We start from the raw sequence: 23,817 nt of genomic DNA, 5'->3' as shown, positions 1-23,817 counted from the left end.
CGATTTTTTGGGACAATGCAGCTAACAGATAAAAGCTATGCTAAGGGCGGGCTTCCAGTTGCCACAACATTTCAGTCTTCACTTTGCAAGTGTTAACACCCTACTCTACAGTAAAATATAATTTAGCCGAAAATTCAAAATTTCGGTAGCACCTCTTTGTATTTTGAGGTGTAACTGGCTCATCAACATAAACATTGTGTGATTTGGTAGGAGCTACAAAGGACACTGAAATGTCCCAGTTATATAGAATTTTTTTAATAATATTATTTTATTGAAAAATTACAAAAATAATAATCAAATTCAAAAAATTACAAGAATAGGTATCTGTCGGCACGTGAAGTGCTGACATCCTACGTGGCAGTGGGCTTGAGGACCCGTCGGCACGCATGTGGGGCCAGAAAGGCCTGTCGGCACTCCGCGTGCTGACAGGTCCTCAGGTGGACACCGATATGGCTATCGGGATAGGCAATAGCCGATTGGCTTGTCAGCAAACGGCGTGTCGACATGTGGCATTTTAGTATCGGCAAATGGCGTCCCTGACCCTTCCGCATCATCCTGCAAGACAAAGTTACCATTATGGAACAGAAAACATGATTAGTAAAACACCTGTAACAAGAAATACTTACAATACAATCGGTCGACGTTGCAGGGGAAAGTGTTGGTGATACCCGAACTACCTGTACACTCTGTTCGGGTAGTGTGGCTCAACAGTGACGTTGAAGACTAGCTACCGTCTCGTAAGCCAAAGAGCCTGGTTGTCGGAGGGTTAACTCCTGTCGCAGGGATCCTGAGGGACCCTTTTTTAGAGATTCAGCCGAGGGGGGGGGGTGATCCTGAATATGTTCGCCGGAGAAATAAATGGGTATGAATACGATGGCCGGTGGGGTGGAATGATCTAATACGGAACGGAGTAAATGCGCTGGTGTTTAGACAGGTTCGGGCCGCACGGAGGCGTAACACCCTACTCCTGTATGGATACTATAAATGTCTTGAGGATGTCCCTCAAGGATGTTGCTGGTTACAAGAATGTTTATCTATCTTAGAGCCTGGGGCTCCTTGTTCTTCGGTCTAACTTGTCGAGCTTGCTCAGAGATTTCAAAGCTTCAAGGAAAAACTTCTTCTTCTGTCCGCGCTGCCGGCGACCTTAAATACCCGCCGGCAGTAGCGTGCCCCGAACGGGAGGGGGGGCACGAGTTCCGAGACACCATAAATGGAAAGGGCATCATCATAGCCTCTGTGCGAAGTGACCGGGGGGTGGAAAATGCGTCCCACGCCCGGTCATCCGTCACCATAAATGCACTGGCAACGGGCGCCGTGGAGAGGGCCCACTGGGCAGCCGCGGAGCGACCCGGCGTGCCCGCCCTGTCTTGTTCTCCTGCCATAGCAGCGCGGCAAACGGAACGCCTTGACCCTTACGATGTTATCCTGAGACGGGCCGGATGGCACGGGATGAGACCCATGCATTCAATGACCCCATGCCCTTTCTGCTAGAATGTGGCAGGAACTGACACCGAGCGTGACGCGAGCAGTTGGGGGTGACAGGCCACGCGCGCTCTTTAAATGCGGCCTTGGGCCTTTGACTGGCTGACACCTCATCAGTGGGCCCTTCGGGGGCCACTGTTGGCGGGCTCTCTGAGTCGTCGGGGAACCGAGTGCTCGGGGGTCACTGCTCACCTCCCCGAGCACTCTCTCCAGAGAATGCCCTTTCTTGATCCTCGGGGAACCGAGTGCTCTGGGATACTGTTCACCTCCCCGAGCACTCTCTCCCGGGCACGCTTGTACGGATCCTCGGGGGACCGAGTGCTCGGGGGCTGCTGCACGCAGCCCCGAGCACTCTCTCCCGGAACTTCCTTCAGTGGGTCTTCGGGATACTTGGGTGCCCAGGGGGCCACCACTCGTGGCCCCGGGCATATTTCTCCCGATACTTAGCTTTCCTGATCGTCGGGGGACTCGGGTGCTCGGGGGCCACCGTACACCTTCCCGAGCACTTTCTTCCTGGCACTTAGACTTCGTAGATCATCGGGGAACTTGGGTACTCGGGGACCACTGATTGTGGCCCCGAGCTCCCTCTCCTGAGATTTAATATTTTTTACCTCGCGGAGGAGACTCCGCGGGATGGCGCCACGTGGCGGATTGCTGGCCTGGCCTCGGGATTTGGGGACCCCCGGTTCCTGATTCACCGACACTGATCCTTGTGGCATAAGTCAGAGAGGCCAAGAGGAGCGTAAGTCGTGACTACCTCATGGTCGTACAATGTCCACTGCACCCTGTCTGTCTGTAGCTGGTCGAATACGGCAACAAACTGAGGGTACGAAGCTCGTGTTGTCGCCGTCGCCCACCTCAGCTGCATGAAAAAGTAAAGTGTTAGGCATATAAACGTAATGAAAGAACGTTACTTAAAGAAATATGTTAATTTATATTACTTATGTCACGCTTGCACAAGAGCGAACCCATCATAGGGCCGTCCACTACATCCTGCAGGTCAAACTCGTCGAGGAAGTAGAAAGAACCATCATACTTGTCATACGACCTCAGCTATGGACGCCCTATGTTGAAGTGCTCGTACGACTACTAGTTCAGGAGCAACAGACAACCTGTGATCGATGCGGAGACATTGCTCCTACAACAGGCCTCGCACAATGCCCGGTACATCTATGCTGTTAGTACAAACACTGGACCATTCAGTGTGTACAACATCAGGAGCTAGCTGTTAGAACCCACTCAAAACCACTTCTGAACACCATATTGTCCAATATATACCTCATCTCTATCATCGGTCTATCCAATATGTATACTTAAGGCTGATTGAGCCAACTTCTTCACTGTTCAACTGTCCGGTGTATTGATCTTCTGATCACCAGACCTTCCGGTGTGTATAGCTTCATCTTCTCAGGATTTTTCACACACTCTGTTAAATGCTCCAGTGTGAGTCTCCGGTGCTCACAACATTGATCACTAGACCATCCGGTGAGGTATTCTTTGATCTTCAACTCTTGAAAATGCTTATGTAGGAAATACTCCGGTGTGAAGCATCCGGTGTGTTCAACATAGGCACCGGATCTTCCGGTGAATTGATCTTCATTCTTCTGTACTTGGATTGTTCTCCGCAAGAGTTAGTCTGGCGTGATCCTCCGGTGATCAATAGACTATCCGATGAAGCCATCTACATTCTCCCCTTTGTCAACAATGCTCCGCTACTTCTGCCCATTTGACATCGGATCATCCAGTGAGGTAAAGCTACCTCTGGACACAAAGCTCCGATGCGTCCAATTCTTCTAGCACTGGACCATCCGATGAGTACATTATTCTTAGGACTTCTCTAATTCAACCAAACTTTATCCTAGCTACGGTGGCTTCTTGATGTATTGCATCCATGAGATCTACTAACATATATTCTTGACAAACATGTTAGTCCTAATAACTATGTTATCATTAATCGACAAAATCATAATCATGACCTAATAGGGTTATTTTCGCTACAGGATGGACCTTGTCATGAAATATCTAGCATTTGTCACCACGATGGAATCATATTGCCATGATGACTCGTGTCCAATGTGCGGAAATTCATCAATTCCTCCAGAATTCCAGCACCTGAGTCCATTCCTTTCGGAATTACAGCACCTGAGTCCACAAATGTGCAGAACTCATCGTCATCTGCCTCCATCTGGTCCACAAGTGCCTCGTCCTGCTCCCTCTGATCAGCAAGCATCGTTGCCTGATTATCATCGATGTGGTTACATTCTTCTTTTGTTGCCTCTTCCTCACCTAGTGCACTAGTTCTTAGGGGAACCTCTGGAACCACACTCTCCTGCTCCTCCTCATCGATAGCATTATTGCCAATAGCTTATATGGTAATAGGCCTGGCTTTTGTTGAACCCAAATCACTCGCTTCTACAAGGATGCAGTAGTAGAAACCCCTTCTCAACCCCAATAACACAAATTGCTGACATTGCTTCGAACATGTAAGCTCTTAGAGCTCCCACATCTACCCGATTTTGTGGCGTCTAGAAATAAGAACCTTCACCGTCAGTCGCTGATGTGATGGACTAACTTGCATTATTTTATGTAGCCAACCTAACACGTGGGCCCACCTCATCTCTCCCAAAGTATTCAATTCTGTGTCCACATACTAGAAGTTATTCAAATCCACCGTACTATCACAATACATGACATATCCAGGGCCATAAAAAACCTTGAACCCTAATATGGTCGACATCCCTAATTCAACAATCATACTATACCCTATCAATTTAAATAATGATAATCACCATACAACATCTACGACAACAAAATCTATTCAACCTCAATATTTGTATTCTACGTAACCATCAAATGTCACCACTACTATAACATTTTTGTTGACATTATACCATTCTAAATGTAATATTGCCAAGAAAACTACTCCATTTCTATTCCAAATATCCTACGAAATATTTCTACTACATATTCATAACAATTCAACTTCAAACTATGATAGATTGTCTAACTATTATAAATATTTTTTTAACTACATACATTGTCCAAATATTCTTGATTCAAAATATACCTTAAACTATTATAATCAAAATTGTCTACCTACCTATACTACTTTTCTGACTATTGAAAAATTCCGAACTAGATATACTCTATGCTAAATTATCTATTCTACTCTGATTTAAATTTTTCTGCTCAAAATTCCTAATGAATGTAATTACCCCCTACCATTCTAAATACAATACTGCAAAAATCCATAACAATTCAATTGTACAATTCCAACATCGACAAAAAAATGTGTACATCTAATAATATCAAAATTTTTAAGAACATTAAATAACCTATTTTAACTATAAATTACCAAAATATTTGAACTTTTCCAACTATTCTACATTTTCTAACTAACTATACAATATTTTCTACATATAGCTAATTTTCGAACCATACCTACTCTATTCTAAATTTCATATCCTTATTTTTCTAAATTATCTACTCTACTCTAATTTCTCTAATGTTCTCTAACTATTTTCCTAACTATTCCTATTTTCTTAGTAATTTCCAACTCTTTTTCTAAGTATTTCTATTTTTTTCTAACTATTCCTAATTTCTAATTATCTCTTACTATTTTTCTAAGTATATCTATTTTTTTTTAACAATTCCTAATTTCTAACTATTTCCTACTATTTTCCTAAGTATTTCTATTTTTCCCTAAATATTCCTATTTTCTAACTACTCCTAAATTTATAACTATTCCTAATTTCTAACTATTTCTAAAAAAAAAGAAGGAAAAAACTCAACGGTGTCGCCGCCGCCCCGGTGGTCGCCGCCCCACTACTGGTCGTCGGCCCACAGCGCCTCACCACCCGTCGCTTCTCGCCCGCGCGTCGTCTACCTCTATGTTGCAACAGTCGCACGTGGAAGAGTAATCAACGACCGGAGAATAAATAAGGTCATGTCCATACGCAGAGTGCCGATAGACCTAACATATCACCTATCGGCACTCTGCGTGCCAACATGCCTAACATGGCACCTGTTAGCACGTGGAGTACCAACAGGTCCCTTCGGTCCACCAACATGCTATGTGGCAGCCCTGTTTCGCCGGACCCACTGTCACGTAGTATGTCAGCACGTGGCGTACCGACAGATCCCTAGTTGGCATTCCGTTCGATGATAGTACCTATTCTTGCAATTTTATAAATTTACCTATTATGTTAACAATTTTCTAATAAAATAATATTATTAAAAAAAATTCGTTATATGTTGAAGGGCAGTTAGCAGCCATACATTGTGTGCTTAGGTAGGAGCAACTGGGCATGTGGTTCAAATTTATTTCTCTTGTCTACTTAACAAGTTACCATTTTTGTCACACATTTCTCTTAATGCTTCATCACAAAGTATCATAGGTCGGTGGAGCTTTGTGTGAATTAGTGAGAAGGTGGAAGTCCGAGCGCCCAAGGGTGTGGCCGGCGTCAGCGGCAGGGGCAGGGCGAGGTGAGGGGCAGACATGCATGTCGGTGCCATGCGGCGGCGTGGGTGGCCGTATTTGGCCGTGTGGTTCAAACGGCTGATGGACTACCGTCTGATTGAAGTTGGACGGTCGATATGAATGCTGGAGAACGGTCTCACGGTGTGGCGTCGATCATTCTGGGCTTTGATATATGAGAACTTTGGCAAATATTTGGGCCTCGATTGCACTAAGCCGTAGAATAACTTAGCCCATTGGGCTAGACGTAGGCTGAGATTAAATCGTTCTTTTGACCCAACCCATGCCAAAACTTCCTATTCATGGGCAACTCCTCACGTGGCAAAAATTACCATAAAATTTATGGTGAAGACAAAAGAAATTATAGATGATAAAAATAAAATAAAATAAATTACCACGTGATATGCTATGAATTAGGTCTAGGCCTCAAATATATAAGACCAGGTCTCATCACCCTTCACCACATTCCTGTTTTTTATTTTCTTATTTCTATTTTCCAAATTTAACAAAAATACGCACTCATTTGAAAAATTGCAAAACTAGGAGCAGACACAAAATTTTGTAATTTTTTTAAACGAACCACTATTTTTGCTAAATTTAAAAATAGAAATAAAAAAAATCCCACATTCCCATCCATAGACCAGCAAAGCAAAACAGTAGCGCTAGTATCAGTACCTAGAGATACCAGAGTTCTCCGTCACTATTTAATTTATTATTTTTAATTTAATTGAGTAGGAGTGAATCGTAGTTGATTTTTTAAATTTTGTATGGATCAATGACCTAGAAAATAGAGAAATTACATCCCTACCGGGACCATCCGCTTCCACTGCCCCAATAAATGTGCGACTCCGTACACTGCAACGAAGCGGATAAAGATTCTGACAATTGCCTGGTCCAGCTTCCTCTGCTCGCCATTGAAAATGACCAACACCCGTCCGGCGCGAAACATTTCACGTGTCCGCTCCGCCGCCATCACCAGCCAGCCAGGGACGAGCATCCACCAGAATCGCCGCGACCAATCCGACCCCGCCAGCACCACCGGTCTTTGTTGATTCGCCACCGCACCGCACCACCCCTGGTCCCGCGATTCCCCATTCCTCTCCCTCTCTGCTCCAACCCCCGCGAGCCACATGGCTCCCGCCACGGCCGCCGCCGCCGCGCTCACTGGCCTCCTCCCAGCCGCAGCCTCGCGGCTCCCCTCGGCCGCCGCCTTCGTGCGGCTCCCGCATCACTCGGCGGCCTGGGGGACGGTCTCCGTCGCCGCGCCGCGGGCGCCCGGCGTCGCCACCGCCACCGCCGCCACCGAGAAGAGCATCTACGGCTTCACCGTCAAGGTGACCGTTTTGTTCCGTTGGGATCTTCGATCGCCGTGGCCTCGTAACTTATTTTCGCGATAGTTTGCCGTGGTGGATGCGTTGCGTGTGGCGTGCGAGATGCCTGTAATCGTTTGCGCGGGAGTAATGGAAGGACGCGTGGAATTCGTCAGAAATTTGGACGGTTTTTGTCTTGCTGCTTGTTGCGGTACGATATTACTACCTTGTTAGGTATTGAGGTGGCGTTGTTGGGGTATGTGGGGAGCGCTGCAACTATAGATGGATTGGTGGTATTCTAAATGTTTTGTGGTGTTGTCGACCATGTTTGAAGTTTTATTTTCGAAGTTAAAGGAGTACACCATTAGCTATCCGGGTTGCAATATGTTGGAAGTTGTAGGATGTGCCAAGTTTTTATAGAATTAGATGTTTTGAGGTACTGCTGTTGAGGTTGTAATGTTTTTCAACTTGATTGAAATTGGCCAAATCAGGTAACTGCAGTAAAAGGTTAGTATTGCAAATCAGAGTCAAACATAAGGTATCAAGGCTGCAGTGTGTTGGAAGTTGAACAATAGGCTGAATACTCGCTGAATTTTCCGATTTTGGAAGATGAAAAGTACGTTTTGCTTGTTCTTCCACAACCATTCCACATAATTTTTTTTGGATATTATCGTTTGTTGGGATGGAATCGTAAAAAGTTAGTAGATCTGCAAGAACTTGTACAAAACATACCTTTTCTTATCAGATACACATGTTTTATGGAAATAAGTACTGCATCTGAGTTAAGCTTTAAGATGACAATGCATCCGTTTGAAAATACGTATGTTTATCCACGTGTATGTTCCAATTGTTGTGAGCTGGTAACATATTTCAGTTTTTCTTGGAACTTGTTTAAGCATTTTAGTCTTTTTTGGTGTTATTTTGGTGCACGTGAAATTCTAAGGCAACTATTTGAAGCTTATATTTTGGATGTAGAAAATTTATGTAGTCCTACACTTGTTGGACCTATTTACCATCTATGTGCTAGTACAAATGTAAAAATAGTAGACTGGTTAGTTGCAGACCTAATCAGATTGCACATGCAGGATCACATTGAGAACAAGTAAAATGGAGAGGGAATATGTAAATTTGTATGGTATACTATTTGTTTAGTGGCTAAATATGAACTTCTGTAAAATTAGCAGTGGGGCATTATTAACTCATTAGTTTTGATGTGTTCATCTTTGTTCTAAGCAATACAGAGTTGGGTCTTTTCGGCTGTTTTGTTATATCTGAATTTTGTATTTTCCACTGCTTTTCTTCCACACTCTTTAATTTGTTTTCATCTTTCATATTGATGCATGAAAGAATAAATGCACCTTAAGAAAATGAAATATGTCTGCGTATTTTAAGCTTTTGTACCTGAAATAACTCTCCATTGTGCAGGACATTGATGGAAAAGATAGTCCTCTTAGCAAGTTCAAGGGAAAGGCCCTGCTGATTGTTAATGTTGCTTCTCAGTGGTAATTTCCTTTACAAATTGTTCACCAACTACCTAGTATGATAACTTATTCAGTATCTTTTGGGATTTAACTTGGCATTCATCTGTTAATCCCAGTGGGCTGACAACATCGAACTACACTGAACTATCTCATCTCTATGAGAAGTACAAGACTCAAGGTATGATATATCCACATTGAACAATAGCTTCCTTATCTATCACTTTAGGAAATTTAAATCAGCCATTATTATTTTGAAAAAGAAACAACGAGGCACTACAATTATGTTAAGTTGCTGTACCCTTTCATTAATGTGTGTGATCCTAACTATATCATCAAAGCATTCATCCAAAGGCAATAGTTTAACTCTGTTATTAATATTTTGATGTTTCTTTATACATGCCCATCTATAGGATCACTCAATTATTTTTGACCTTTCCATATTGCATTAGTGACCTCATTTCGTCAATCACATATAGTTAGTGCTCTTATTCTAGAGGTCGCCTCAACGCAATTGCAGATTCTCTGTATTACATGTGGAGCTGACCTATGTCTGAGAAGTTAAGGTTCCCATAGCCTTTCACTAGGTCTTGAATTATCATCATAGTTCTCGCCTGATATATCTCCCAACAGTCATTACAAATATCATTGTTGTGAGGAGGATCCTCCCTTAGTTAGCACTCAGCACTTAGTTTAGAATGTCAAACTGTTTGATGTGCATTCTCCTCTCTCAAGAAAAAAAAAACTGTTGATGTTTATTGAGTCATGGTATTACGATTGTTGCACAACCTAATGCCATATGCAGAATACCATTTTTGTTCTTTTGTTCGAGTCCTTTAAAGCATGCTTCTTGTTTCATATCATTTTGATGTTATTGCTGTTTTCTTTTTCCTTCCAGTTATGTTTAAGCATGACATATATCTGTATATATTTTTCCGGAATGCTAGGATTAGTAGCAGTGAAATTAGTTCCCAATTACTGGTCAACTTGCCTGATCATGGCCTCTTTAAATTATGTGGCTACATAAAAAAATCATATGTGATTCCCTTCTGTTATGCTCCCACCCATCTCAACGTGCCAATTGACCTGACCTTGATTGGGGATTTGGGATGCTTCTGATTGGATCAAAAACTGCCTAAAGTCTGAGGAAGTGGCCAATAACTGTTGGATTGACATGCAGGGTTTGAGATTCTGGCATTTCCATGCAACCAATTTGGTGCACAAGAACCTGGATCAAATCCACAGATAAAGCAGTTTGCATGTACAAGGTTTAAAGCTGAATTCCCTATTTTTGACAAGGTATGTTAATTGCAGGCAGCTCTGTCAGTAATTCATTCTATAGTTTCCCCCAATAACTACTGCCAAACTTTACAATAGGAGATGAATGCAAGATGACATTTTTGCGCTTCTTTGTACAATATCAGGTTGATGTCAATGGACCTAATACAGCTCCTATTTATAAGTTTCTGAAGTCTAGTGCTGGAGGATTTTTGGGTGATTTAGTCAAGTGGAATTTTGAGAAGTTCTTAGTGGACAAAAATGGCAAAGTTGTGGAGAGATATCCGCCTACAACTTCACCATTCCAGATTGAGGTACGTGAGCTTTGTCTGTAACGCATTCTAACACACCTGATTTTTACATTCAGTTGATTTGGAAACTTGAGCCCTCTTTGCCAAAAGAAGCCGTACGGTGCTGGTTTTGGTATAAAATATTCTCAATTTGCAGTAATAGATCAGTTTTCACCTTTAGTTGTGTTTTGGGTTGTCATTTTGAAGTGGAAAGCCAAATCCCATCAGTTACAAGTCCATTTGTCTTGATATAGAATTGATTCACTTCCTGCTTTCGACCCATTCTTTTATCATATTTCAGTGCCATTAAGACTGCTTTGCTAAATACACTCATTACCTTTGAAATCTTTCGGCTGGTGTCAATATTAGAAATTTCAACTTTTGTATTCACTTGAGTTGCACGTTCCTTAGTCCTCTTCCGGTTATAATATATCAAACCACTTGCTTCCAAAGCAAAAGAAAAGAACAGAAAACGCCAAACCTCTTATTCTGTCTCCCCTGCAGTTTTTCTCTTCTGCCATGTTTTGCCTTTCCAGACTGCTCACAGCCTCCTTGATATGAATTTTCTTGCAGAAGGACATCCAGAAACTCCTTGCGGCATAAGTATTTCCAAGTCTCTCTTGAGTATGTGTATATAGGCCTCGTCTTAAAGCTAGAGTTTTACATAATTATACTTTTTTCCTTAATATAATTCTTTCTTATTTTGTATAATAATTCACTGATTATGTATACATGCATATAGATGTATCATGAGACTATATTAGTCGTTAGACTGTCAAATCTGGACTTTATCTGCCCCTGAAGGCCTAAAACTCTGCCTGATGAAGTAACTTCTAGGGTTGTCGCTTTGAGCATCCTGAATTCAGAATTCTTAGTTCACCTGTAGCTTCATAGAGTTGCGTCATGGGCGTGCTGTTTCCGAGTCCTGAGGGAGTCTCGTGCCGCACCGTGCGTGCGGGTGGCATTGCTAGTCTTGTCACCGTGCTATCCACTTAGCATCACCCAATGTGATACTTTCTGTTAATTAATCGACATTTGACCATCATCTGGGCTAATCCATGACTTAATCCTCACCGAAACTGATTAGGTCCCTCCACATTTATCTCGTCCACTCGTCGCTGATGCCTTCACACAAAAATGCGGATTGTTCCTACAGGGTAGCGTCCTCCATAGCCCTCTGATCATGATCCCTGGAGCGATCAGATGATCGTGAAGGCTTCTTCGTGTGGGATTAAAGCTGTGTTTGGTTGGACCGAGGTTTTTGGTTTTTGGGCTGAAAAGCTGGTTTCTGCTTGATGACTGATGATTTTTTGCTATTGGCTTTTACAATAATATTTTGGTTTCTAAGCACGCCAAAAGTAAAAAAGCTCATTTCAACTAGCTTATCAACTTTTAGTTAATTTTCTCAGAAACTAGTTTTTCAGCTTTTCAAAAGTCATCTTCTCAGAAACTAGTGTTGATGAAGGGTGGAAAAAGATATTTTATGACTTTAATCGATGATGCATCTAGACTTTGTTATGTGTATTTATTGAAATCAAAAGATGAGGCTCTAAACTACTTTAAGATCTATAAGGTAGAAGTTGAAAATCGATTAGAAAGGAAAATAAAAAAAATTAGGTTGGATCGTGGTGGAGAGTACTTCTGAAGTGATTTCAACTTATTCTGTAAGGAACATGAAATTATTCATGAGAGAACGTCTTCCTATTCACCCTAATCAAACGGGATAGCCGAGAGAAAGAACTGCACCCTGACTGACCTAGTTAATACCATGTTAGACACTGCGAGTCTATCTAAGGTATGGTTTGAGAGGCCTTGTTGATTTCGTGTCATGTTCTAAATAGAGTTACTACTAAGAATAAGGAGAAAATATCATATGAAGAATGAGAAGGAAGAAAGGTCATCACTTCCTTATTTGCGCATTTGAAGATGCTTGACGAAAGTCAATGTACCAATAACTAAAAAACGCAAGTTGGGACCTAAGACAATGAATTATGTCTTTCTGGGATATGCTTATCAGAGCATTGCCTATAGGTTTTTAGTAGTTAAATCTGAGCTATCCAACATGCTAGTCGATACAATTATGGATTCTAGAGATGTCACTTTCTTTGAGAGCATATTTCCTATGAAGGTTATATATAACACTTCTAGTCAAATCTCTGTGATAATTCTTGAACCTATCACACCACTCGAGTATTTTGAACAATCACTTGAGCTAGTTATTGAGGAGGAGGATAGTGAAGCTCCGAGAAGGAGTAAGAGACAAAGGATAATAAAATTATTTGGTGATGATTTCACTATTTACGTTGTGGATGACACTCCAAAGTTGATTTTAGAAGTTTATGCATCTTCAGATGTAGACTACTAGAAGGAGGTTGTTTATAGCGAGATATATTACATTCTCGTCAATTGGACTTGGGAAGTCACAGATCGACTTTTTGTTTGTAAACCTGTAGGTTGTATGTGAGTATTAAAAAAGAAGCTTAGGACTGATGATACTATCGAAAAGTATGAGGCTCGGCTTGTGGTCAAAGGTTATACCCAAAAAGAATGCAAATATTTCTTTGATACTTATTCACCTATCGCTAGACTAACCACGATAAGAGTACTACTCTCTTTGGCTGTCTCACATGGTCTTCTTGTTTATTAGATGAACGTTAAGACAAATTTCCTTAATGTAGATTTAGATGAGGAAATCTATTTGGATCAGTCTGATAGGTTTGTAGTAGAAAGTCAGGAGGACAAGATATGTAAGTTGTTGAAATCTTTATATGACTTCAAACAAGCTCCTAAGAAATAACATGAAAAGTTTGATAGAACGTTAACATTTGCGAGCTTTGTTGTTAATGAAGCCGATAGATGTGTGTATTATCACCATGATGGGGTGAGGGAGTTATTATGTGCTTGTATGTTGGTGACATCTTGATTTTTGGGACAAATCTTGATGTGATTAATGAGATCAAATCATACCTGTCTAGGAATTTTGATATGAAATATTTGGGAGAAGTTTATGTGATCTTAAACATTAAGTTGATCAGAGGTGAGAATAGAATTACACTTTCGCAATCTCATTATATGGAAAAGATCTTGAGCCGCTTTGGCTCTATGGACATGAAGATCGCTCCAACACCTTCTGATCCTAGCTTAATACTTCAAAGAATAAAAGAATTTCTAGGGATCAATTGAGATACTCCCAGATAATCAGATCAATCATGTACCTATCTAGTGCTACAAGCCCTAACATCTCATTTGTTGTGAGCAAATTGAGCCGCTTTACTTCTAACTTGAGTGATGATCATTGACATGCGCTTGATCGCGTCATGCACTACTTTCTAGGTACTATGAATTTTAGACTTCACTATATTAGGTATCCATCAGTACTGGAGGGTTATAGTGACTTAAATTGGATATTCGATATTGATAAGATCAAGATCACAAGTGGATATGTATTCACTCTTCGCGGTGCTGCTGTTTCATGGAGGTCTTGTAAATAGACCGTATTGACGAGGTCAACCATGGAAGCAGAACTCACAGTATTAGACACAGCTACTGTTGAGATAGAATGGCTGTGTGAGCTCTTGATGGATTTGCCAATGGTTGAAAAACTGATACCGGCTATCCTTATAAACCGTGATAATTAAACGGTTATTGTCAAAGTGAATAGTTCTAAGGACAACATAAAATCCTCAAGACATGTAAAGAGAAGATTGAAAATCTGTTAGAAAATTGAGAAACTCTAGAGTGATAGCGTTGAATTATATCCAAACGGCTAAAAACCTGATATATCAATTTACAAAGGGACTATCACGAAATGTGATAGTTAATGCATCAAAGGAGATGGATATGAGACATATGTGAGTTATACAATAGTGGTAACCCAACATATATGATCAAAGATCCCGTGAATTAGGACCTGGTGTCAAATCCCTAATTCCCCCCCTTTTCCTCTCTCCTTTCTCTCTCTCTCTCTCTCCCCGTGACTCGTCGTCCCGTCATCGCGCGCCGCGCCTGCCGCCCCGTCCCGTCGCCGCGCGCCGCGTCTGCCGTCCCGTCGCCGCGCCGCGCCGTGCCTCGCGCCCCGCGCCGTCTTGCGCCCCGAGTCGCCTCGCCCCGCGCGCCGCTCCTCGCCCCGCTGGCCGCTATAAAGCGGTGAACAGTGCGACATCACCTCACCCCCACCCTCTCTCTCTCCCCGAGTGCTCCGCCACCCCGCCGCCCTCGCTCCGAGAGCCCCGCCGCCGGTGAGTTTTCCTCCCGGTCCTCTCCTCTCTCTTCCCTTCCCCGTAGACGCACCTGGCCCTTCTCGTCTCCGGCGTTGTCGCTCTCCGGTTGCCGGTGCACCGTCTCCGCTCTCCGCGTCGAGCCGCTCTCCCTCTGGCTGGCGCCGCCCCCGACCGGTGCCCTACCGCCGCTCTCCGCCGGCACGGCCCGCCGGCGCCGGCGCCCCGTCGCCGGCCTCCGCCGGCCCGCCGCCGCGCCGCCGTCGCTCCTCTCTCTCCCTCCCGTTCCCTCTCTGTGCCCGAGCCGGCCGCCCTCTCTGCTCTCCTCTCTCTCTCTCTCTCTCTGTCTCTTATATTCCTCCCCCCTGTGCAACTGATATGTGGGTCCCTTTGAAGCCGAGCCGCGAGCCGCCGAGCCCACCGACAGTGAGCCGAGCCGATCCCAGAGCCGAGCCGCGAGCCCGAGCCAAGCTGTGAGCTGAGTCCAAGTCCGAGCCGACTCAGCCGAATATTCCGGGAATATTCTCCCCTTTTCTTTTTCTGAATTTTTCTCCCGATAAAACTTCCGAAGCCCGTTTCTCCTCCGTCCTAACTCCGTTTTCGTTGATTCTTCCACCGATATTCATCTAAATTCGAGATCTATCCAACCATATCAATTTCATAATTTTTGTAAATTGTTTGGTCATTGTTTTAATTGTTTGATTGATTGTGCCTTTGTCGTTATTGCGATTATTAGAGGAAGGAGCATTCGAGGACGACCCCGAGGACCCGGAGTTTGAAGAAGGAGCAGACGAGGACTTCAACGAAGGCAAGTCCTACAACCGTTGATCATGTTGATCCTATATTTTTAAATACAACCCGTAGAGCCGTTGTTTCAAACAATAGGAGTATGCATGATTAGATTAATAGTTGTGATTTTAAAGAAATGCTAGAATAGTTATGACCCAGCTTGTTTATCCCATGCCTTGTCATTGTTACCTTTATTCCGTTGAAACCTTAGAAGAATCCCAACATCAACTATAATGACTGTTCGGATGAATGCTTGTTTACTAGTATGCTTAGGATTGCTTTGCTCAAAAGAAAGAACTAGTTTATTTACATATGATAATCATGCTTTACAATGTGAAGTGATGTGTGCTTGGTGCGTGTGCGTGTAAAACTTGTGTTCTTGGGAAAACTCTAGAGTAGTGTTGACGAGGGTGAGTAATGTGCCCCACGAAGGTGGGAACTACCTTGGAGCAAGGTTCGCCTTTGTGATGTTCTTGCTGGGAGACTCGTACCTCGGTCATATAAGGACTGGTTCGCTGTGACATTTCACCTAGTATCCCCTCGTACAACCACATGGCCTGTATGGGCAGGACTTGACCTAACCCCTCTGACTTAGTGCGGTACCCACCCGGAGGCCGGTAGTGGCAATGGGGACCAGGAGAAGACTTGGGTAGTGTGTAGCCCAAGGTCCGGCTGGTGATATTGTTGAGGCTAAGTCAAGCCTTGGGATTGCTAAGTGATCTTTCCCGTGTTTCTTCTAAAGCTCCTGGTATCTTAGTGCCCCATGGGTGGATATTGTGGCTTCGTTGTGAGGTCGTTACGTCTTGTTATGACGGCTTCACCAGTTGCTAAGGTGGGAGCCTGTGCATATCTTGTGCGTAAAGTGTACAACCTCTGCAGAGTGTTAAACCTATCCGGATAGCCGTGTCCTCGGTCAAGGACATGCTATGGTTTGGTCACAATGATTAGTTTTTCGGCGTGAGTATCTCCTTGGCGTGTGAGTGGGCTGTGTGCCCGTGTTTTCTAAAAGAATGGTTTTGGCTTTGTGCCCTAAGCCTCCTGGACTGTGTGTCCGCGGGCAAAAGACTTGTGGGAACTGGCGGGACGGATGTATCTCCCCCAGGGCCGTCAACCCCCATAAGCTCAACTTATGTATTTCTCTTGGAAGTGTTTTTATTAAAAGTTAGTCTTTGCAAAATGAACCCTGCATCAATAAAACTAGCTTTCCGCAAAATCTAAAAGACTCTACAGCCTTATCCTTGATCTACCCTTAAGCATCTAATTTTTCCCCTTAAGGTAGGACTTGCTGAGTACCTTATGTACTCACACTTGCTAATTGTGGATCCAGATGATCCAGAGGTTGACTTCGTCGGAAGAGAAGATGATGATTAGAGAAGCCGGTTTCGTCTGCACTCAAGTTGCCTGTAGGGCTTGGGTCGCTTTGTGTGTTTCCGCTGTATTTTGAGGGTTTGTAAATTATGCCTTTGGGCTTCTATTGGAATGAACTTTGTAATGTACTTTATTATCGTATTTATTCAATGTATGACTATGATGTCTACTTCTGTTGGAGTTTGTGCGTACCAGCTACTGATCCAGGGACTGGTATGAGCTACACGAGGTGACCCCAAAGGAGGGGTCCGACACCTGGAAAGAATAAGCTATTGGTTAACTAAAGTAGAGTACCATACAACCCACTCGAGTAAAAATAAAAGACTCGAGAAATCTGTAAGGCAGGTTTGTTATTGTCTTAATGTGTTTTGTTGGTTTTAATTAGCGAAGATGCTAACTTGTAGGCCATTTTTGAACGAACACACCTATATGAGCATGACTGTTTGTCGCAGTCTATGAGACTTTGGTGATCTCTAATAAACTCACGAAGAGATCATAGAGTATGACTTATATGCTCCTCCAATGGGGTAACCTACTAGCAGTTAAGTATCAATTATGACTTCAAGTGAAACCTGTTGAACAAGACTTGCAATTCAAGGCTTAATCCATTGTCCAAGTTGTGAATAAGTATAGCTTAATATTCTAGGTGGATGTTCAACTTAACAATCTCTATTGAAACACTGGTATATCAAACAATATTGAGAAAAGGCGAATCTTCATGATACTTTGAGATCTAGTAGGGGATTGTTAGAATATATAGGCTTAGCTCATTATATTTGTATAATTCCAAATAAATCTCAAAGGCTCAACCATGTGAGTGAGGTGTATTTTTTTAGTCACACCTTGCTAGTGGATGTGGATGGAGACCAACTTAAAAGGATTTCTATCCTCCACCCACTTAGTATGTGTGGATGAGAGGACTAGAAGAACATACACGCACTTGCTCGCCTCGTCAGGCCGGGCCGTGGCCGGGGCAGAGGCGGAGGGTGTGGTCGCATGACACCTGCGTGAATGGTCCACCGAAATCAGATCCAGTTGCTTGTACAAGTTTGACTTTCTTTTGCAGTTTTTATTCTTTTTTCTACGTGGGCAAACAGATAAATATATGAAAATCGTGTCGGTCAAGACTCCGATCGTGATGTGCCTCAATCGCGCTACTCTCCCTCTATATATATCTGCTAGCCACTATACAAAAGAGAAACGTAAGTTGCATATTCGTAATTAGGGTTTTACCAATTTCTCTTTGCTGCGCCGTCACACGTAGAATACTCTATCCCGCTGTGCCGGCGTACACCGACGAACGGGAGAGCAGGTCTCCGGAACCCGTCGCTCTTGGGATCCTGCACCGGGAGAGGGCGAATAAGATTTTTGGGAGGCGCTCGTTGTGACTACTCATGATCTGCTTCCTCTACATCATCGTGTGTTACTTCATCTACATTGTCACTGTTGTCACCATTTGCTACATCGAGATCAACTTCGACTACTTCATCTTCGTCATCGTCTACTGCATTGACACCACAGGGGCTTCTGTATCCCACGTCACCATTAGGTACGACACTACAATCTTACTCGAGTGTTTAATCGAGTGAACTAGTCAATATGCTACTCAAGTGTTTTAATCAATATATTTCTTGATTGAGCTAGTTAAGATACTTCTCAAGTATTTAGTCGAGGCTGATTGAGGTTGGTCGAATTTTAGTCGATTCTATTTGAATCTTGTCGAGACTCATTCGATCTAGTCGATAATTGATTAGCTGAATCTATTTATATTCATGTTATATTAAGAATTGAGTTAAAGTAAATCTAAAAATACTATTATTTCTAACATTGATGCCTTCCTCCTTGGCGACCACGATGGTCTTCTCGGGCTTCGGCTCCGTGGCGGCTAGCGTAAAAGTCAGACGAGGGTCCAGCGAAAATTACGCAACTAATCATATTCACCTTGTACATGTCTCTAGTTCCCTATCTTGCCCCTAAGAGAAATCTACTCTCATGTAAAACAACAAGAGTAGATTGTAATCTTTACTAATCTAAACCATTAGATCGAAACAGACAAAGGGCACATTTTCATTTGAGGGTACTGTAAAAGAGCTTCTTTACTAAAGTTGATATGTGTAACGACAAAATGTGCAGTGCATGCAACTTGTATCCCGAATTTTTTCAAGCGCGATTAAACGTCAGAAAGACGAATCCGAGGTAGAGCATGATCGCTCGCTAGCCGTCATCGTCACCGATGCCGCCGCCCTTGCCGTAAAGACTGCCGCGCCCCGGTTCTTGGCAAGGTCCTCCTTGAGGAGGGTGATCTGGTAGCACACCTCCACCATGGTCGGCCGCGCCGTCGGCGAGTGCTGCGTGCACACGAGCCCGAGGTCGATCAGCTCGACCATGATGTCCGCCATGAGCCTCTCGTCCGCCACCGCCGACGCCGCGTCCGTCAGCCACGACCGCGCGACGATCGCGCCGACGTCGTGTGGGTAGTGCCGCTTGATCCAGTCGTGCAGCGTGAGCCCCTCATGGAAGATCACGTCGGTTGGCCTCTTCCCGGTGATCAGCTCGAGAAGCATCACGCCGAAGCTGTACACGTCGCCTTGCGTCGAAGGGTGGCCTCCTAGTCCGTACTCTGAACCATGCAAGAACAGACCACAAGAAAAATGTTAAGCAAAGTTGGAACGGTTTAAATTATTAAACTTAGCTGAGTGTAAAATGATGTGCAGATCGATGAAACTTCCTACCTGGTGCGATGTAGCCGACTGAACCTTGTAACAGTCCGGTTATGGAGTTGCACCGATCATCTGAGCCGAAGTCACTGTCGCCGACGTCCTTGAGCAGCTGCGCGATGCCAAAGTCCGCCACGACGGCCGTCATGTCGTCGTCGAGGAGGACGTTGCTTGGCTTCAGGTCACAGTGCACGACGCGGACCGGCGCGTAGTGGTGCAGGTAGGCGAGCCCCTCGGCGACGTCGCCGGCGATGGACACCAGCTGTGCTAAGTCGAGGCCGCGGCCAGGACGGCCGTCGTGCGGGTAGAGACGGCTCTCGAGGCTGCCGTTGGGCATCAGCGGGAGCACGAGCGCGTGGAAGTCCGGCTGGCTGCACGCGGTGACCACGCGCACCAGGTTCCGGTGGCGCGTCCGCCGCAGCACCTGACACTCCCGCTTGAAGCTCCGAGAGACCTCTCCGCCGCTCTTCGGGTCGAGGACCTTGACGGCGACACGCGTGCCATCACGAAGCGTCCCCTCGTAGACGCGCCCGAAACGCCCCGCGCCGATGAGGCTCGACTGCTCGAAGCCGCGCGTCGCCTCGGAGAGCTCCCGGTGCGACACTCTCGGGTGGTCCCTCTCCGTCGCCTCATCGGCGTCGGTCAGCAGCATCGAGCGGCGCGCGTCTCGCCTCACGTCCGCTCTCGCCTCCGTACGGCACGCGACGACGCCGACAATAGCCAACGTGAAACCGATGACCGTGATCACCACGGGCAACACCACGCGCCGTTCACGAAGTACGCTATGCCTTGCGCCGCCGCACCGAGCCAAGCCGGCCACGGACCCACAAAGGCCAGTGTCGCCGAGGAACGCGTCCGCCGGGAAGCTCGCGAAGGCACCGGTACCCGGCACCTCCCCAGAGAAGCTGTTGTAGGAGAAGTTGACACGCCGCAACGACGCCGCCGTCTCCAAGGACACCGGCAACGCCCCCGTCAGACTATTGTACGACACGTCAAGAACTTGCAAGAACGGCAGGGCTCCGATGGTTTCTGGCAGGCCACCTTCCAGCGCGTTGCCTGAGACGTTGAGGTACTCGAGCGCGACGCAGCTGCCGAGCTGCGACGGGATCGTACCGGACAAACTGTTCGATGACAAGTTGAGCACCTGCAGCATCACCATCTTGCTTATGGTCGCCGGGATCGGCCCTTCCAGTTGGTTGCCGGAGAGGTTCAGGTAGAGCAAGCTACTCAGCTCCGACAACTCTGCCGGAATCTTGCCCTGTAACGCATTGTGTGAGAGATCAAAATTTTGCAGGTTCACGCAGTGGACAAGGCTTGGAGGTATGGCGCCTGAGAGACGGTTGTGACGCAGCACAAGCACGCGCAGCTGCGTGAGGTTGGAGAGCGTGGCCGGGATTGCGCCGGTGAGCCGGTTGTGCGAGAGGTCGATGAGTCCCAGCTGTGGCATCGCACCGAGGGATGGAGGGACCTCGCCGGAGAGCAAGTTGTTGGAAAGGTACACCTGCTCGAGCCGCTGCATACCGGCGATTCCCGGCGGGATGGAGCCGTTGAATAGGTTGTGGGACAGGTTCAGGACGGTTAGATTAGCAAGGTCCGAGAGATTCGCCGGGATCGGACCGAAGATTTTGTTGTACTCCAGGTGGAGCTGCTTGAGGCCAGCGGAGAGGCGACCTACAAGCGGCGGGATCGTCCCGGCTATCTCGTTTCCGGCGATCCCGAGCTCCCTCAAATTGGTGCAGTTTGCTAGGGAGGCAAAGAAAGGCTCAAGGTTGGTGTTGTTCTTGGGACTTTTTAGGTAGTTGTATGAAAGGTACAGAAGCTCTAGGCCCCTCATGTTGCCGAACATGTCGGACGGCAGCTCACCGGTGAAGAAATTTGACTCCAACAGCAGCCATTTGAGCTTAGTCGAGTTGGATATCGAGTGGGGGATGCCGCCGCCGAGGTTGTTCGACCACAAGACCAAGAACATCAGGTCGGGCAGCATACAATCTCCTCGGATGGGGATCTTGCCATTGAGTGAATTTGAGGAGAGGTCAATGTACTGCAAGCTGGAGAAGTTGCAAAAGATGGCCTCTGGGATGTGCCCGGACAAGTTGTTTTCGCCGAGGTTGAGGTAAATAAGGTTCCGAATGCGTGTGAGCTCGACAGGAATTGGCCCTTCCAAACGGTTGTTAGCAATGCTCAATTGCTTTAGGCGAGAGAGGTTGCCGAGCTCCGGCGGCACTTCTCCAGTGAACAAGTTTCCAGAGAGGTCAAGGAAATTGAGGCTAGAGAGGTTCCCAAGCTCCAGCGGGACTTTCCCGGCAAATGAATTCGCCGATATGTCTAGTAATTTGAGGCGAAAGAGGTTCCCGAGCTCCAATGGAACCCTCCCGGTGAAGAGGTTTTCCGAGAGATTGAGTATGTTGAGGCGAGAGAGGTTGCCGAGTGCAGGAGAGATCTCACCTGAGAGCTTTTGATCTCTTAGAATCAGCTTCACGACACGCCTAGTTGCCATGTCGCAAGCAACACCGGTCCAGTTGCACACATTAGGCGAACCCCAGCTAGCGAGCGCTCCTTTGGGGTCGCTAGACACACCGGACTTGAAGGACAGAAGCGCAGAGCGGTCATCCGACCAGCCAGCTGAAAGGGTTGGGCCCGGGCCGTGGGGGAGGAAGAAGAGAAGGAAGGTGAAGACGATGGCGGAGATTGGTGCAAACTCCATGAAAGCATGAGGTGCTGGATGAGCTCAAAGCTCAAGTCTCAAGGCACTGGAGGAAATGCAGGAATGCTTGGAGATAGCAACGTTTGCTACACCGCTGGGGCTCTTAAAGGAGTGAAAAGAGGCATTCCTGCCTAACTGCCGTTTGGCTGCAGCCGTTACGCATTGGCGCCAAATTTTTGACTTTGCACCCTGCGACATGTGGCGGAACATGACTGGTCCCGCACCCAGTGTTTCACTGAAATGTGGGGCCCTGTGGTATGGATACGATCTTCTGTGGAATCTAATCAGAGGGGATTAGGATGTACATGGCTAATCAAGGTCCCATTTTTTTTTTTGTTTTGGATTGTCATGATTTAAATTGTGAAGAAGCTCATCCTTATCAGATTATGGATAGTAAGATTTTATATATAACTTGGTTTGTAGATTGTGAGAATTAGTTTTTAAATATAACTATTTCTTTTTGTTTTTTACTTTTAGGCTAGAATCTATAATCAAAATGAAAAATAAACAGGCCCTAGTATGTGGATAGGGATGACGGTGGATTAGATAGGGTGATTAGTGGGTGAAATCACGTGTCGTGTGCGTGCAAACAAAAATCACAGTGCGTGCTCGGATGTGGGACCACCGAAGATTTGCACGCGTCCACGCTGGAACTATTCTAGGTTTGTGATTTGATCCATATTTGATACTGATAAATTAACTAATAACGGTTCAAAAATAAACTAGCAGCTGTGTTGGCTAGATGTAGCCTTGTAGACCTATGTAAGGTGTGGTAATTAGGTGGCTGAGATGCGTGTTGTGGTGTGGACCGTCATCGTTCCGAAAGCTGGGCCTATAGATTATCTTTGGGGATCAGATATAGTAGGGATTTTCTAGCGTTGTTTTCCAAAAGGAAACAATGTTCAAATGTGGCACAAATTCTTCCCCTACAGAGAGAACAATTTTAATTGTTCACTCCAGATTGTTGCAATCTAGAAAACTGCTTATATAGAGGTAGGTCAAACCTCCTCTGATAATTAAGGTTGCGTAGGCTAAAGTGCATTCATACAGGTTCTTGATGCCGATTAGTTTGGGCAACTTCAACGCTACAGGTTAGCTTGTGGTCCTTAAATTTTGGCACAGCTTCTCTTTGTGTTCTCTCATAAAAAACACTATATTTCTACCATCACAACATTGCCTTCTACCACTATATGTCACATGTGTATCACTACACAGAAAACCCAAAGGACGACTGGCTATCAGAACCGGCATTCATGCATGTGCCATTAATTGATTTTGCAGAAGACAAAATGATCTGAGCATAAATTAGATGGATCACACTGGGAAGATAAGTTTATGTGCTTGTCCGTATTTTTTTTAATAAATGAAGTTTTATTGACTTTTAGTTTTATATCAAGATGGTACAAACACATTAGAGTTTACTCTCAGTTTCTGTATAGCTTTGGATGCATACAACCCAAAATAAGGAGAGAAGCAAAAACCAAATGTAGTAATAAGAAACATAAGGTAGGTACAGAAAACTATGGAAACCGTGAACTATGGTGGAGCATCCATCCGAATTCTAGAATGACATCTAAACCAGGTAAAGATATCCTTGACTACCCGCTCCAGAAGAGTGCATGCCGATGCCACCATATGCTGATGCTCCTTTTGTTGCAGTACAACCCACGAATAGAGTTGTCGCATACATGTATAGATATCCTATAA

At 45.0% G+C, this 23,817-nt stretch overlaps 2 protein-coding genes across 2 annotated transcripts; one reads left to right on the top strand and one right to left on the bottom strand.

The window, feature by feature from the left end:
• Nucleotides 1-6,867: 6,867 nt before the first annotated feature.
• LOC133930728 (putative glutathione peroxidase 7, chloroplastic) lies at nucleotides 6,868-11,112 on the top strand. The gene is made up of 6 exons (XM_062377449.1): nucleotides 6,868-7,293; nucleotides 8,695-8,771; nucleotides 8,867-8,928; nucleotides 9,928-10,046; nucleotides 10,172-10,339; nucleotides 10,889-11,112. The coding sequence occupies exons 1-6, from the start codon at nucleotides 7,090-7,092 to the stop codon at nucleotides 10,916-10,918; spliced, it is 660 nt and encodes a 219-aa protein (XP_062233433.1). The 5' UTR covers nucleotides 6,868-7,089; the 3' UTR covers nucleotides 10,919-11,112.
• Nucleotides 11,113-18,432: 7,320 nt separating this feature from the next.
• Nucleotides 18,433-22,294, bottom strand: LOC133931226 (putative leucine-rich repeat receptor-like serine/threonine-protein kinase At2g24130). Its single transcript, XM_062378064.1, has 2 exons — nucleotides 19,422-22,294; nucleotides 18,433-19,309 (listed from the first exon to the last, which is right to left on the bottom strand). The coding sequence occupies exons 1-2, from the start codon at nucleotides 22,108-22,110 to the stop codon at nucleotides 18,867-18,869; spliced, it is 3,132 nt and encodes a 1,043-aa protein (XP_062234048.1). The 5' UTR covers nucleotides 22,111-22,294; the 3' UTR covers nucleotides 18,433-18,866.
• Nucleotides 22,295-23,817: the final 1,523 nt, after the last annotated feature.

This window comes from Phragmites australis, chromosome 10, assembly GCF_958298935.1.
Source record: "Phragmites australis chromosome 10, lpPhrAust1.1, whole genome shotgun sequence".
NCBI lineage: Eukaryota > Viridiplantae > Streptophyta > Magnoliopsida > Poales > Poaceae > Phragmites > Phragmites australis.
This window is presented reverse-complemented; position numbering and strand designations above follow the sequence as displayed.